This window comes from Podarcis muralis, chromosome 10 (assembly GCF_964188315.1).
Source record: "Podarcis muralis chromosome 10, rPodMur119.hap1.1, whole genome shotgun sequence".
NCBI classification, from domain to species: Eukaryota; Metazoa; Chordata; class Lepidosauria; order Squamata; family Lacertidae; genus Podarcis; species Podarcis muralis.
In genome coordinates, this window is record NC_135664.1 from 24,261,874 (window position 1) to 24,274,773 (window position 12,900).

At 39.9% G+C, this 12,900-nt stretch overlaps 1 protein-coding gene across 21 annotated transcripts in view; it reads right to left on the bottom strand.

Annotated features, from left to right (window-relative positions):
* The window catches only part of FOXP2 (forkhead box P2), a 353,146-nt gene that overhangs the window by 57,459 nt on the left and 282,787 nt on the right, over positions 1-12,900 (bottom strand). For 17 of the 21 annotated variants that reach the window (XM_077934627.1, XM_077934624.1, XM_077934620.1 and 14 more), the window contains 4 exons: positions 11,094-11,231; positions 9,687-9,890; positions 7,616-7,775; positions 2,350-2,563 (listed from right to left, as the gene is read on the bottom strand). In XM_077934627.1, the coding sequence (XP_077790753.1) occupies positions 2,350-2,563; positions 7,616-7,775; positions 9,687-9,890; positions 11,094-11,231 (716 nt within the window). The remainder of the gene's footprint in view (positions 1-2,349; positions 2,564-7,615; positions 7,776-9,686; positions 9,891-11,093; positions 11,232-12,900) is intronic. The other 4 variants (XM_077934625.1, XM_028746386.2, XM_028746371.2 and 1 more) reach the window with 2 other exon arrangements.

Genomic DNA, 12,900 nt, shown 5'->3' on the forward strand with positions numbered 1-12,900 from the left:
TCAGGTTATGATCAGTGACAAACAGGTCAAAACAGGTCAATTCAGCTCAGAGCAGTCAGAAAAATCTAATCGTTCTGCTGAATAGTTCAACTGCCAAGAATAGATGATGTTCTAATTAGAGAAGGAATAGAGCCAAAGATGACGGTTAATAAAGGATGAAAAAAATGACTGTATGTTACAGTATGATAATTTTGCCATATGACCTCAACTTAACATTCCTCCCCCCTCTAAACACATACATAAATAAATAAATAATCCAGAATGGATCAGTTCTTCCTGAGAAGTATGTAAGATGGCCAGCAGAGACTTACAAATGTTTCTGCATGTTTTTTCTTTACTTTTTACTCATAAAATCAATATACTGGGGTCTGCAGTCTTAACTAATGTTTTTTATCCCAGGGCAGTGTTCTCACAAGTTGCTTGATGTTGTTTATCCAAACAACTATATGCTGGATTCAGTTTTTTTGGAGGGAGAAAGTCAGTTGCTTGGGTAATTGTCAGTGACAATTTCTTTTTTCCCCTCCACAATGCTGCAGTTTGGCTCTCTGTTCCAGAAAAATCAACCACTGCCTTTGACGTATCATCAACTAGCAACCTTAATTGAAATGCCAAAATGAAAATTACCTCTGGATGTTATCATTTTAAAATAATGAAAGGTAATATTATGGAAGCTTAAAGAAAATGATAGATGCAACCCACAAATTCTAATTACACCCTCTGCAAAATAGTGTATGGGGGAAGCTATAGCTCAGTGTAGAACATCTGCTTTGCATGTAGTTTCAATCCCAGTTTCAATCCCTAGCATCCCCTGGGAGGGCAGGCAATGTCTTTTGTCTGGCATGTCACTGCCACTCAGTTTAGACCAGTGTTTCCCAAACTTGGGTCTCCAGCTGGTTTTTTTTACTACAATTCTCATCATCCATGACCACTGGTCCTGCTAACTAGGAGTGATGGGAGTTGTAGCCCAAAAACAACTGGAGACCCACAGCTGGAGCTATAGACAATACTGAACTAGTTGGGCCAATGGTCTATGCAAGGCAGCTCCCTTAGTTCCTAAAACATCTTAAAAAAACCTCCTTTGGAATACAGTGGTACCTCTGGTTACAAACTTAATTCATTCCAGAGGTTTGTTCTTAAGCTGAAACCGTTCTTATCCTGAGGCACGCTTTCGCTAATGGCGCCTCCGGTGCCCGACTTCCGCTCGCATCCTGGGGCAAAGTTCGCAACCAGGAGCAATTACTTCCGGGTTAGCGGAGCTTGTAAAGTGAAGCATGCGTAACCAGAGGTACCACTGTAGTTCTTATCTTCAACAATCTCTCAGTGTAACCACCTTTGCTCTGATGGGTTGGCTCACAAGTAAGATGGCCTCCAATTTCTGATAAACTTCTTTACAACTGACAGTGCAATCCTCAGCAAGGTTAATCAGAAGAAAGTCCCACCGAGTTCAGTGGGACTCCCTAGCAAGCGTGCTTAAGATTGTAACTTAAATTCCACAGAAATGAATGAGACGTTTTGGTTAATTAAATTCAATGGATTGGATTCAGAGGAGCATCCCCCATCAGAAGATGCTTCCTCAAGCAGAGTAGGTACCTCCGAATATAACTCAATGTCCACAAACTATTTATAGTCCGGAAATGAACAATGGCTGGCCAGTTACCACCAACAGCACACCATTCTGTATTGGCACCAATCCACCAAATGCTAGGATTTCCACTGCTTTTAGCGTGGCTTGTACATACCTCTTAGACAAGCCTTGCCTACATGAAAAAAGAGCCAGTGTAGTATAGCAATTGGAGGGTTCAGGGAGACCAAGTTTCAATTCCATGTGCCATGAAGCTCAGTGGGTGAGCTTGGTCCACACACTCAGCTGAAGCTATCCCACAGAGTTGCTGTCAGGATAAAATTGGGTATATGTGTGCTAGAAACCAGGGATGCAGCCCTGAACTCCAGGGAGGAAAGGAGAGACAGAAATGTTGTAATAAAATAAATAAGACTGCTGTATTCTAGTTGGTGAAATCTACCTTCCATGTTCGCCACTTAATATCTGCAATCCTATATGCACTTACCTCAGAGTAAGCTCCACTTAACTCAGTGGGACTTACTTCAGAGTAGAAATGTATGGGATTGCATAAGACAGTGTGCTACCCGGAAAATATTGTAGTCAATGTTCAGTAACAAATCTCCTAACTCTGGGACTGGGAAGTTTATGATTATTCTCTTTGTGGTTAATCAACAATTTTCCTGAATCATACTCAAAGCAACTCATCATGCTCAATACTGAAATTATTGTGTGAAGCATAAGTATGAAGAAAGCACTTTCATGACAGAGGAAAAAGCAAATCTCATTACCTGTCTCGTCTTGCATTTAGAACTGATGACTGTCCATTCACTATGGAATGATGAGTTATTGGTGGCGATGCTTTGGAAGTGGTAGAGGAGGTAGTAGAAGAGGAATTGTTAGTAGTGAGGTCTAGCCCTCCATGCTTAATGCCATTGTCTTCCATACTGTGAACTCCAGTAACTTCTTTCCATAACTGCTGAATCTCAGCAGGACTTAAGCCAGCTATAAAATGAAAGAGAGCTCCAATAATATAGCAAAGCAAGAGGTTCATATAATGAGCTCAGTGTTATTAATGGATTAATGCCAACAATGAAGGTGATGCAGTTTTTCCAGCACAATCAACATATAGTAAAACACAATTTAATTTTACCTCTTATTGGCACACAGTAAATTTGGCTGCTTTTCCTTTTGGGGTTACCAACAGTCAATTAAGGGTCACCAGCTTACGTAATATGCCTTCTCTCAAAACATTTGTTCAAGGATCAAAAGGGAACAAGGTACAACCAACAAGTGGTAACTACTGTTTGAAAAAACAGGTATTAGGGTGGATGAGATGTTCATTGCCTGCAGAATCAAATCCTTGATTCCAAAACATGGCTAAATACACCCAAAGTTCACAAAGTTATTTAAAAGCACTGCTTTATCAAAAACATAAGGGGAAGCAGAAAAAAATATATCGGGTTACAACAAAGATGTAAGTATTAATCAGCTCTTTACAGAAAAAAATGTAACTCAGGGGAATAAACTCAAGCCATGTTAGATATGCATGGGATCCCAAACCAGGAGGGAATCTCAACTAACATCCTGCAAATAGCTCATGCAAATACACAGTCATATATTAGCTGCCCCTACTTAATTTCCGAATTGCAATAAGCAAATAATTTATAGAAGATAAACATTTGGAAAAGGACAACAGTTCAAGAGCCCCAGCTCCAGATGCTCCATACCAATTCTTTTCAGACACTTGCATTGGAACAATTTAAAAGCACTTTGCCACATTCCTCTATAAACCTTACAAGGAGGTGGGAGGTATGGAGTTAACAGAAGCTCACAGGAACAGGATCTTAAGTTGGTATAGCAGAATATGCACCACCCCTTTGATCAAAGTAGATGCCATTATGAATGAAAGAGATCTGATCAACTTTTTTAAAAATAAAAAAAATCTGGCCATCTCCAAAAAAAGGCTTGATAAAAATTAAAATGCTGTGGTTCCTTGCAGCTTGGGCTAGATTACCAAGGGCAAAATATTTCATATCCATTATTAAGGTAGAAATTATTATTTTAATTGCTTTGGGAGGAAGAATTTTTTACTTATAGTTAATTTCATGTCAATAGTGCTAAGTAAGGTCAAAGAATGTAAAAGTGATTTCTTTTAATCATTTCAGTAGATGTCATTAATCATGACTTTCCAACCAAAAACTATTGTCGAATTTTATTACTGTTCCCTCATATATAGCTTGGCAGGATTAGTTGCACCAGAAAGACACAAACTTTTTTTTTTTTTTTGCACACCATTGTAAACTAATTGCTACATTTTTTTCCACAGGAATCTTAGGCTGAGTACAGAACATAAATTTAAAGCACACATCCCCCAAATAATTCTGGGAACTGTCCTTTAATCCCCACAGAGCCACATTTCCCAGAACCCTTAATAAACGATAGTTCCCAAGATTATACGGGGGAAGTCATGTGTTTTAAATTTATGGTGTGTATGCAGCCTACATACTAAGATGCAGATATATATGAAATAAATCTATAAATATGTTGAGTGGCGTTATTACGTTAACATTAATTCTATAAACACAAAATCTCTATGAACCATGGAATGGGTTTCATCCCCCAAAACAGATATACCTGCTGTCTCATTTACACATTTGTCATGGCTCCTATATTCACTAGGGCTTGGCTATATAGTCATCTATTGTAGACCTTGCTTATCCCTCTTCCATCCATCCTAGAAGAACTACTTATCTAAGAACTGATGCCTGAGTTTACTTTATTCTTCTTCCCTCCTTGTTCCTTTTCTTTGTGTGATATATATATATATATAGCCTGAGGGCAGGGATTGTCTTGTCTGGTTCAGGTGCAAGGCACCAACACTCTAAATAAATAAATAAGTACACATGTGAGTTTGGTGCTCCAGTGCCCAATTGTGCAAATTGTGCAGAAGTATACTTAATGGTGTGTTGAAGCATGGTTCATGTCACTGAAGGTGCTTGAGGATTGAAGGGTCAAGATGCTTCCTTGGAAAGCATAAACAGATAAACTGGTCATGGTGGCTTGTTTTTTTTTTCTCTCTCTCTCTCTCCCCCCCAGCAATCAAACTGCCAATGGGTTTAAGAAGCATGTGAGCCATGCCAGAAGAGGATTTTTTCTCTCCTCTTTCTTTGCTGCACTTGGAAAAGCTCAAATAATTTTTCTTTACTTGGGAGGATCACTTCAAGAAGCCGGGAATTTAATGCAGAACAGAGTGCTCAACTTATAATGGTAGGTTAAATTGTTCAATACCTGTGGAAGCTGTTCGTTTAAAACATCAGAATCACACTAAACTCCAATTATAAAACACTGTATGATAAAATAATATTTAAGTAAGGATCTTCATGTGGAATTTAAACATCTGAACTATAAGGGGGAAATTAACACTGAAAATATAGTGTTCCTTCCCACTGGATTCTTGTTTGCAGGAAGTTTCAGACTATGGTGTGTTCATTTAATCCTTCATCCTGGAACTGCTGAGGTCAGAGGAATACTCAGAAAAATAATACTAGAATAAAATGATTGAATTTGCACATAAAGCTAAACCATAGTTTAGTGCTATGTGGACACACCTCCACCGGTCTGAGCGAAGTGTTGGGATTGTACCCTCACCAGGAGGAGGACCTCTGTGAAATTTAATTTTGCTTTCAAATAATCTTGGCTTAGCATTATGCACCAACAAGGGAACAAAGAATGACTAGTTGCTGAACAAACCAATTTCAGGCCACGGGTTATGAAGCTGACTTGCTCAACTAGATTTGACTCTGCTGCTGCGCCTCCACTGCACACAGCTCCTGCTGCCTTGACACTCTCCCTTTAGGTAAGTGATGCACAGCACTGGGAAGGCAGGAGATCTGTGTGCGAGTGTGTGCACGTGCGCTTGCACACCACCTCCACATGAGAAATGCACTCCTGAAGGAAAGACACCACATTAGCTAGGTCTTTTTTATTGCAGGCTGAGTTAAATGGGCACATGTTACTACAAACAGATGTGGTACTTTCCCGTTACAGGTGTGCTCACCCCATAACAGAACATGATCAAAGAAGAGTAAGCACAAACTAAAAATCAATACAAAAAAATTTCCTTCCAGTAGCACCTTAAAGACCAACTAAGTTAGTTCTTGGTATGAGCTTTCGTGTGCATGCACACTTCTTCAGATACACATACCAAGCTCATACCAAGAACTAACTTAGTTGGTCTTTAAGGTGCTACTGGAAGGAATTTTTTTTGTTTTGACTATGGCAGACCAACACGGCTACCTATCTGTAACTAAAAATCAATGGCATCCTAATAGGGTTGCCAGCTGTCCTCTTTTTCCAGGACACGTCCTCTTTTTCAGGGGTAAAATTTGAGACAGATTGCCTTGATTTGCTTTGAATGGCCATCATAGTGTCCTCTTTTTTGCTCTTCAAAATATGACAACCCTAAATTATCATGTTAATAGTTTTGCGTAAAGCTGTCTTGGCAGTGTAACCTCCATTCTGAAGCTTGCCCACTTTCCTTGATTAAATTGTGTAGGGCAGGGGTTGCCAATGTGGTGTCCTCCAGATGTTGGTGGACACTAGCTGGGGTAAAGGAGAGTTGTAGTCCAACATCTGGAGGATACCACTTGGGCTTCCCCTTCCTACAGGGGCTATGAGAAGTTTCAGAGTTAGATATGGAGAGCCTGCTGGATCAGACCAAAGGCCCATCTAGTCCAGCACTCTGGTCTCCCAGTGGTCAATCAAATGCCCATGGGGAAGCCCATAAGCAGAACCTGGGTGCAACAGCACTCTCTCCATCTGTGATTCCCAGCAAGCCATCTTACTTCCAATAGTGGAGGAAGAACACAGACAATGTACCCAGTAGCCACTGGTCACTGTATCCTCCATGAATTTGTCTAATCCTTTTTCAAAGCCACTCCAAGTTGGTGACCACCACTCCTCATCTTGTGGAAGCAAACTGGACAGTTTAACTTTGCAATGTGTAAGGAAGTAATTTCTTCCTGAAACATTCAGCTTCACTGGATGTGCACAAGTTATAGCATTTTGAGAGGAAGAAAAACTTTTCTGTATCCACTTTCTCCACGCATAATTCACACACCTTTATCATGTTCCCCTCTTACTTATCTTTTCCCTAACCTAAAACACCCCAAATCTTTCCTCATAAAGAAGTTGTTCCAATCCCTTGGTCATTATCTGAACTTATTTCACCTGCACACTAACCTTTTTGAGGTAATGAGATCAGAACTGTACACAATATTCCAAGTGTGGTTATATAATGGCATTATATTGACAGTTTTATTTCAAACCCTTTCCTAATGATCCACAGAATGGCACATTGGGGTGACGACTCCATTGGACTATACACTACAACCAAATTTCTCATTCCTGGTCAGATACCACTAATCCAGACCCCATGGACATATATGTGAAATTTAGATTTAGATTTGTTTGTTCCAATGTGCATCACTTACACTGAATTACATTTGCCATTTTACTGCCCATTCACCCAGTTTGGAGAGATACTTTTGGAGCTTGTCACAATGCCTCCTTTTTAAAATCATTCTGAACAATTTGCTATCATCAGCAAATTGGCTACGTCACTGTTCCCCTGTAACTACATCATTCATGAACAAATTGAACAGCACAGTTCCCCATCAAACAGGCAAAAGGCAAACGAGGAAGTAAAACCTGCTCTCTGTTCAGATATCTGAATTTGTTGTGTTTATAGCAAGGTTTGGGTACTAATTCTTTGTCCATAATGAGTACAGCTTTTACAGGGGGGGGGAATGGGCACACCAAATGCCGTATCCTCTTTGAAAGTTTTTTGATTTAAAACCTAAAGCCTTATGATTTAAAACCTAAAATCCCCCAATGTCACCCAGATGGGGGAGTCAAATGAAAGAAATATTTTTGTTTTAAAAAAATGGTTTAATAACAAAGAATGGAAAATCTGGAGCACAGGTCATGCTAGGGTGGAATAACAAGAAGAAGCTGTGAGCTGGAAATAAGTTGTGTCATATGTTGCTTATGTACCTTGTGGCAGAGACTGGACAGGAAGAGCAGACTGGCCAGGTGGAATGGAAATGAGTCCCTGACGCTGAAGATTCAGCAGATGTTGCTGCTGCTGAAGTTGTTGCATCTGGAGGAGCTGTTGCTGGAAGACAAGCTGCTGGGCTGCCAACTGCTGCTGCTGCAGAAAACCCAAAAACAAACGGAACAGAGAGTAAAGATTGCAATGAAGGCTGTAAAGCAAGGCAGTGTCAGCTCATTTTCCCCTTTCGTTTCTGTTATTAAATAATAACGCTATTTGCAGAAACAGGATCTGGTTATTTTTATTATTTAACAAAGGGATTTGTTTTTATTAAAAGTGATTGGGTTATTAGTAAAAAGAGAGAGAGGCAACAATATGCTATTTTTCAGCAAAGGGTCAGAAGAAGGCAGGCAACAGCTGTTCTAAAGGGGAGCTGGGTTTTTTGTGGGGGGGGGGAGAATGTTCACTTCATGATAGATGATAACAAATTTATCTTGCTGAAAGTGTAACTCTTTACAACTGTCTGTGATTCAAAGGCACTCTTGTTTTTCCAATTGAATAAGTATGATCCGCAGTGGCCCATAAATGAAGTCTCCAGTGATCTATTAGTAAACTGGGATGTAGCCTTCATTTTACTGGCCTGTTGGCTCCTTTGCAGCTCTTGCTGGAATACATTAAACAAAACAAAAAACCCCACAAAAAACCCTGGCATTATACTCAAGGCAAAGAAGCGGCCTATTATAAGGGAAAGCATAACTTCCAATTTTGTGAGGCATTACAAGACAAACTGGAGTTCTTCAGGCTCAGGAGGGTATGAGGATGTAGTCACACTTCAGAGAAAGACAAGCTGCTGTGGAAGACCTTTCCTTTTCTCAGTTTGGGGAAAAGAGAAACTTCTGATGCGCTCACTGGAAAACAGACTGCATAATGGAGCAAGTCATGTGGATTGCCCGGAGCCTCGAGAGAAATAAGGGAGCAATTTCTATTCCATAGTTGATGGCTGTCTGAAATTCTATTCACAAATCCAAACAGAAACAAAGCCTCGGGAGGTCAGAATGGTTTCCCGCACGTTTGCATAATGGGCAGCTACAAGACAACGTCTACGATACCTGCTGATCAATTTAACTACTTCACATGTTTTGTTTGTATTATGTTTATAGTTGATGCAGTTTGCTGACAAGTGCAAGCTAGGTCTGAGAAGCCGGCTTGTCAGGTTGATTTATGAGCATATCAAACTGTAACTTTCGGCTCACCACTCCAAACATACAGTAGCAGTTCATTAATCAGGGTCTGTGACTTCAAAATCTGTGACCAGTTTCCCCCCACTTTTCCTCCTCTGCCTGCCTCCCTGTTATCCTTTTCTAAATAATGGACTAAATTTGTGTGATCTTTGTCCTGTGTCCTGAAGAAAAGAAGGGTTCTTGCATCAGTTTATGATGCTTTACGTATGCCAAATAACTGGGACTTTGCTCATTAGATCATCACACAAATATTCATGGGATTAGGGGACAACAGAACTGGATGGTAATTCTCAGGTCCCATACTTATGAATGCAGCTCTCAAGCTTGTATAATACTTCAACTATTTATCAGTGGGTGTCTGTGTGTTTTGGCATGTGTTTTAAAACCTTCTCACCTGTTCCATGGGCCATTTCACAAGCTCAATTTTGTTTCCATGCAATGCTCCCCAAGCTCATTTTTATACTGATAATGTATTATATAAACCAGAATCTCCATAGATACAGCTTCCTCTACCGGGTGGCGATTTCTGCATGTACAACAGTGCTTGCTCCCCACCCCTAGAACTTCTGCCATTACTGGAATCACCCTTAGAAGCAGAGGCTGTTTCTATGTAGAACTTGGTGCATATGAGCCATTCTTTGTGTGAAGATGTCCTTGGCGAGCATCATGTGGGGGCAGAATTGACCATGTGGACTGGCCCTGAGCTGTTCCTACATCAACAGCTTCTCAGACAGAAGATCTTTAAAAACAAAACAAAACAAGAACCTCTAGCTCTTTTCATCCTCTACTTGGTCACCAGCAATGACTTATCAGTTAACTTTTTACGTTCTACCTCTTTTGCTTGCTTTCCTGGGTGTTGCTGCTGTTGCTGCTGCTGTTGTTGCTGCTGTTGCTGTTGTTGCTGCTGCTGCTGTTGTTGTTGCTGCTGCTGCTGCTGTTGCTGCTGTTGCTGCTGCTGCTGTTGTTGTTGCTGCTGCTGCAAAAGCTGAAGATGTAACTGCTCTTGCTGTTTCTTGTAAAACTCTTGAAGTTGTTGCTGAATAAATCATTTTGACTTTAATAAACAAAGGCAAAGTTTCAAGTATTATAAATCTCCTAAACTCTTCTAGATTGGCATGTGGTAGGATAGTCATTAGGATGCACCTCAGAATAAAAATGTAGTTTGAAGAGACAGATCTACATACATTTTTTTCCAAGGCAGCTCTGAAATTTTCCATTGCAGATTCCAAAATATCCTAAACAAAAGGGCACAGAAAATCTGTATTCCAAAAAGCGTACAGCAGAGCCCAACTAACTCCCCAAATTATCTTACTTAAACGCAACACCCATTCAACTTCAAAAAAGGCCTCAAGTAGAAAACCTACCACTTGTAAATATTCAAAAGTTTCTGCAAGACCAAACAAAATGCCCTATTCCTCAGAGATGCTAAGGTGGAGAGTTAATTAATCTGCCACCTGGTTCAGCAGGATGCCAGATTTACAGTTGCAGACATTTGAAAATTACAGTTTGTCTGTAATTTCCATGATGCTACATATCAAGTGTTTAAACATACTAAGAATGAAGACATTATTTTCTTCATCATAATTATGTTAAATTAGCATATGCCCCCAAAGTTAGGCAAAATTATAATGCACACTATAATAATGTGTGATTAATGACACTGCCTTTGTTCTAGGAATGAGAGGCTTAAAGGATTCTTGACTCACATTTCAGATTTTGGGCTTTAGGAAGAGCAACCTACTTCTGCCTTTCCAGTCACTACAGTGGCAGGTTTTATTTGAAAGAACTTTCAAATGAAATTACATTCTCTCTGATAAAAATGCCGGTAAATTTAATTTCTTAAAACTGCTTTCCACTTATATGACTAAAGGGAGAACTAAAGTGTTATGAATTTTAAAGCAATAATTATCTCAAGGTCTATTTACACTTCCTTCGACAAACTACAACTCAAAATGTGCCTAAATGCTTGAACATTTAAATATTGATTTGTTCCCTATTCACACTGCACTTGCCATTCCTGTTATCTGATGGGGAGTATTTAAAGCAGAAAACCTAACTTTTTCCTACTGCAGCTTTGAGGGATGAGAGTGTTGCACATATGTTTACGCCATGGGCATACAAGTACCAAAAAAGAAAAAAAGGAAAAGGATTGTTGAGTACATAAGCCACATATAACATTCTTCATGCTTGGGAATGTGCCTGAGCTATGCTAACTGTTCCAACGAGCACCCAACATTACCTGCTGTAACATAACTGCTTGCTGCTGCTGGAGAAGTGCTTGAAGTTGCTGTGGAGACAAAACTTGTTGCTGGAGAATTTGCTGCATTTGCTGAGGGGTGATCACCTGGGGAGTCATCATGGCCACTGACACAGGCACCTAAGGAGACAAAAATTGCAAATATATTGAAGTTCACATCTGAAATACTTGGCGATAGCATTTTAAAAACTTTTTGTGCTGAAGTTGGCTTTGCTTGCTCCAATTTGAGAAAGCAGGAGCTGTCCTACACCTTCAACAGAAAAATGTGTAGGGTACACAGATGGAGGGATAATAATAATAATAATAATAATTTATTATTTATACCCCGCCCATCTGGCTGGGCCTCCCCAGCCACTCTGGGCGGCTTCCATAAAAACCAAAAATACAATAAAATATCACATGTTAAAAACTTCCCTGAACAATAATTCCCTGCTTGAGGAATTAGATTTCTATGTCTAGTCTAGGCAAACTGGCCTAGACACATCAGATTTTATCAGGCTCAAAAATTTATAATTCACATGTCTTGTAAACTGCTGCTATATATTCCTAAGTTGACTAGTATAAATGGCGCATTTAAAAATAGATAACCACGTGTTAGGGTTCTCCACAACTTACTACAACAATAAATGGATAAAGAACCCAGGCGATTTCTCAAGGTATAAAAACAAACAGGTAAAATTCTCCTGCAAGTGATCTGTTGGACAATATATATATTTAGATGGAAATACATTTTAATAGCCATTTTATGAAACAAAAAGGGCCTCTTGAATCAAAACATGTTATCAGCTTGCCATCTGTATATGCCTTCAGTGGTTCACTGCAAAGGGCACAGGGTTGGGAAGCAGAAAATAGGAGTTTGAGCCATAACAAGTAAATGTGGGGGGTGTACCCACTCACTTTTTTGAGTGTCAGCGCAGTATGGTGGTTAGAGTGCTGAACCTGAGATGCCAGGGTTCAAATCGGAACTCAACCACGAAGTCCACTGGGTGACATTGGCCCAGTCACTCATCCTCAGCCTAAACTACCTCCCACAAACGTAATAAATAAAACAAGACACACATGCTGGCTGCAGTTCTGCAGGTGCCATTGTACAAGTTTTGGTCTTTATGCCTATTTAAACACTGGATTTCAACAAAGTAAAAAATAGCAGGAATATCCCCAGCATAGATATGAATACACAGTAAACAATTTTTGTTTCCTATAGACAAACTGTTGGAAGGCATATATTTAATTCTTTAGGCGTTATAACCTGCATTTCTATGGGAAAATACAATTCAAGGTAACTTACAAATAAAAATCCCATTCACAACTAAAATTAGAGGAATGTTGGGCTAGCCAGTTCAAAATGATATAGCTTACAAAGCTTGCTTAGCTGGCAGCTGTTGGAAAAACAATATGGGTCTTGTCAAGAGGAAGAAATGGTCTTTTCCTACGCATTTTAGGCCCTCCTTAGTGTGGTAGTGGAATAGGATATTGGTAACAAATTCTTCTCATTGTGTGGGACAGGGCCAAATCTAGACATGGCCGCATTTAAGGAATTAGCAATTGAATACAGTGGTACCTCGGGTTACATACGCTTCAGGTTACAGACTCCGCTAACCCAGAAATATTACCTCGGGTTAAGAACTTTGCTTCAGGATGAGAACAGAAATCATGCTCTGGCAGTGTGGCGGCAGCAGGAGGCCCCATTAGCTAAAGTGGTACCTCAGGTTAAGAATAGTTTCAGGTTAAGAACGGACCTCCGGAACGAATTAAGTACTTAACCCGAGATACCACTGTAAATGTCTTT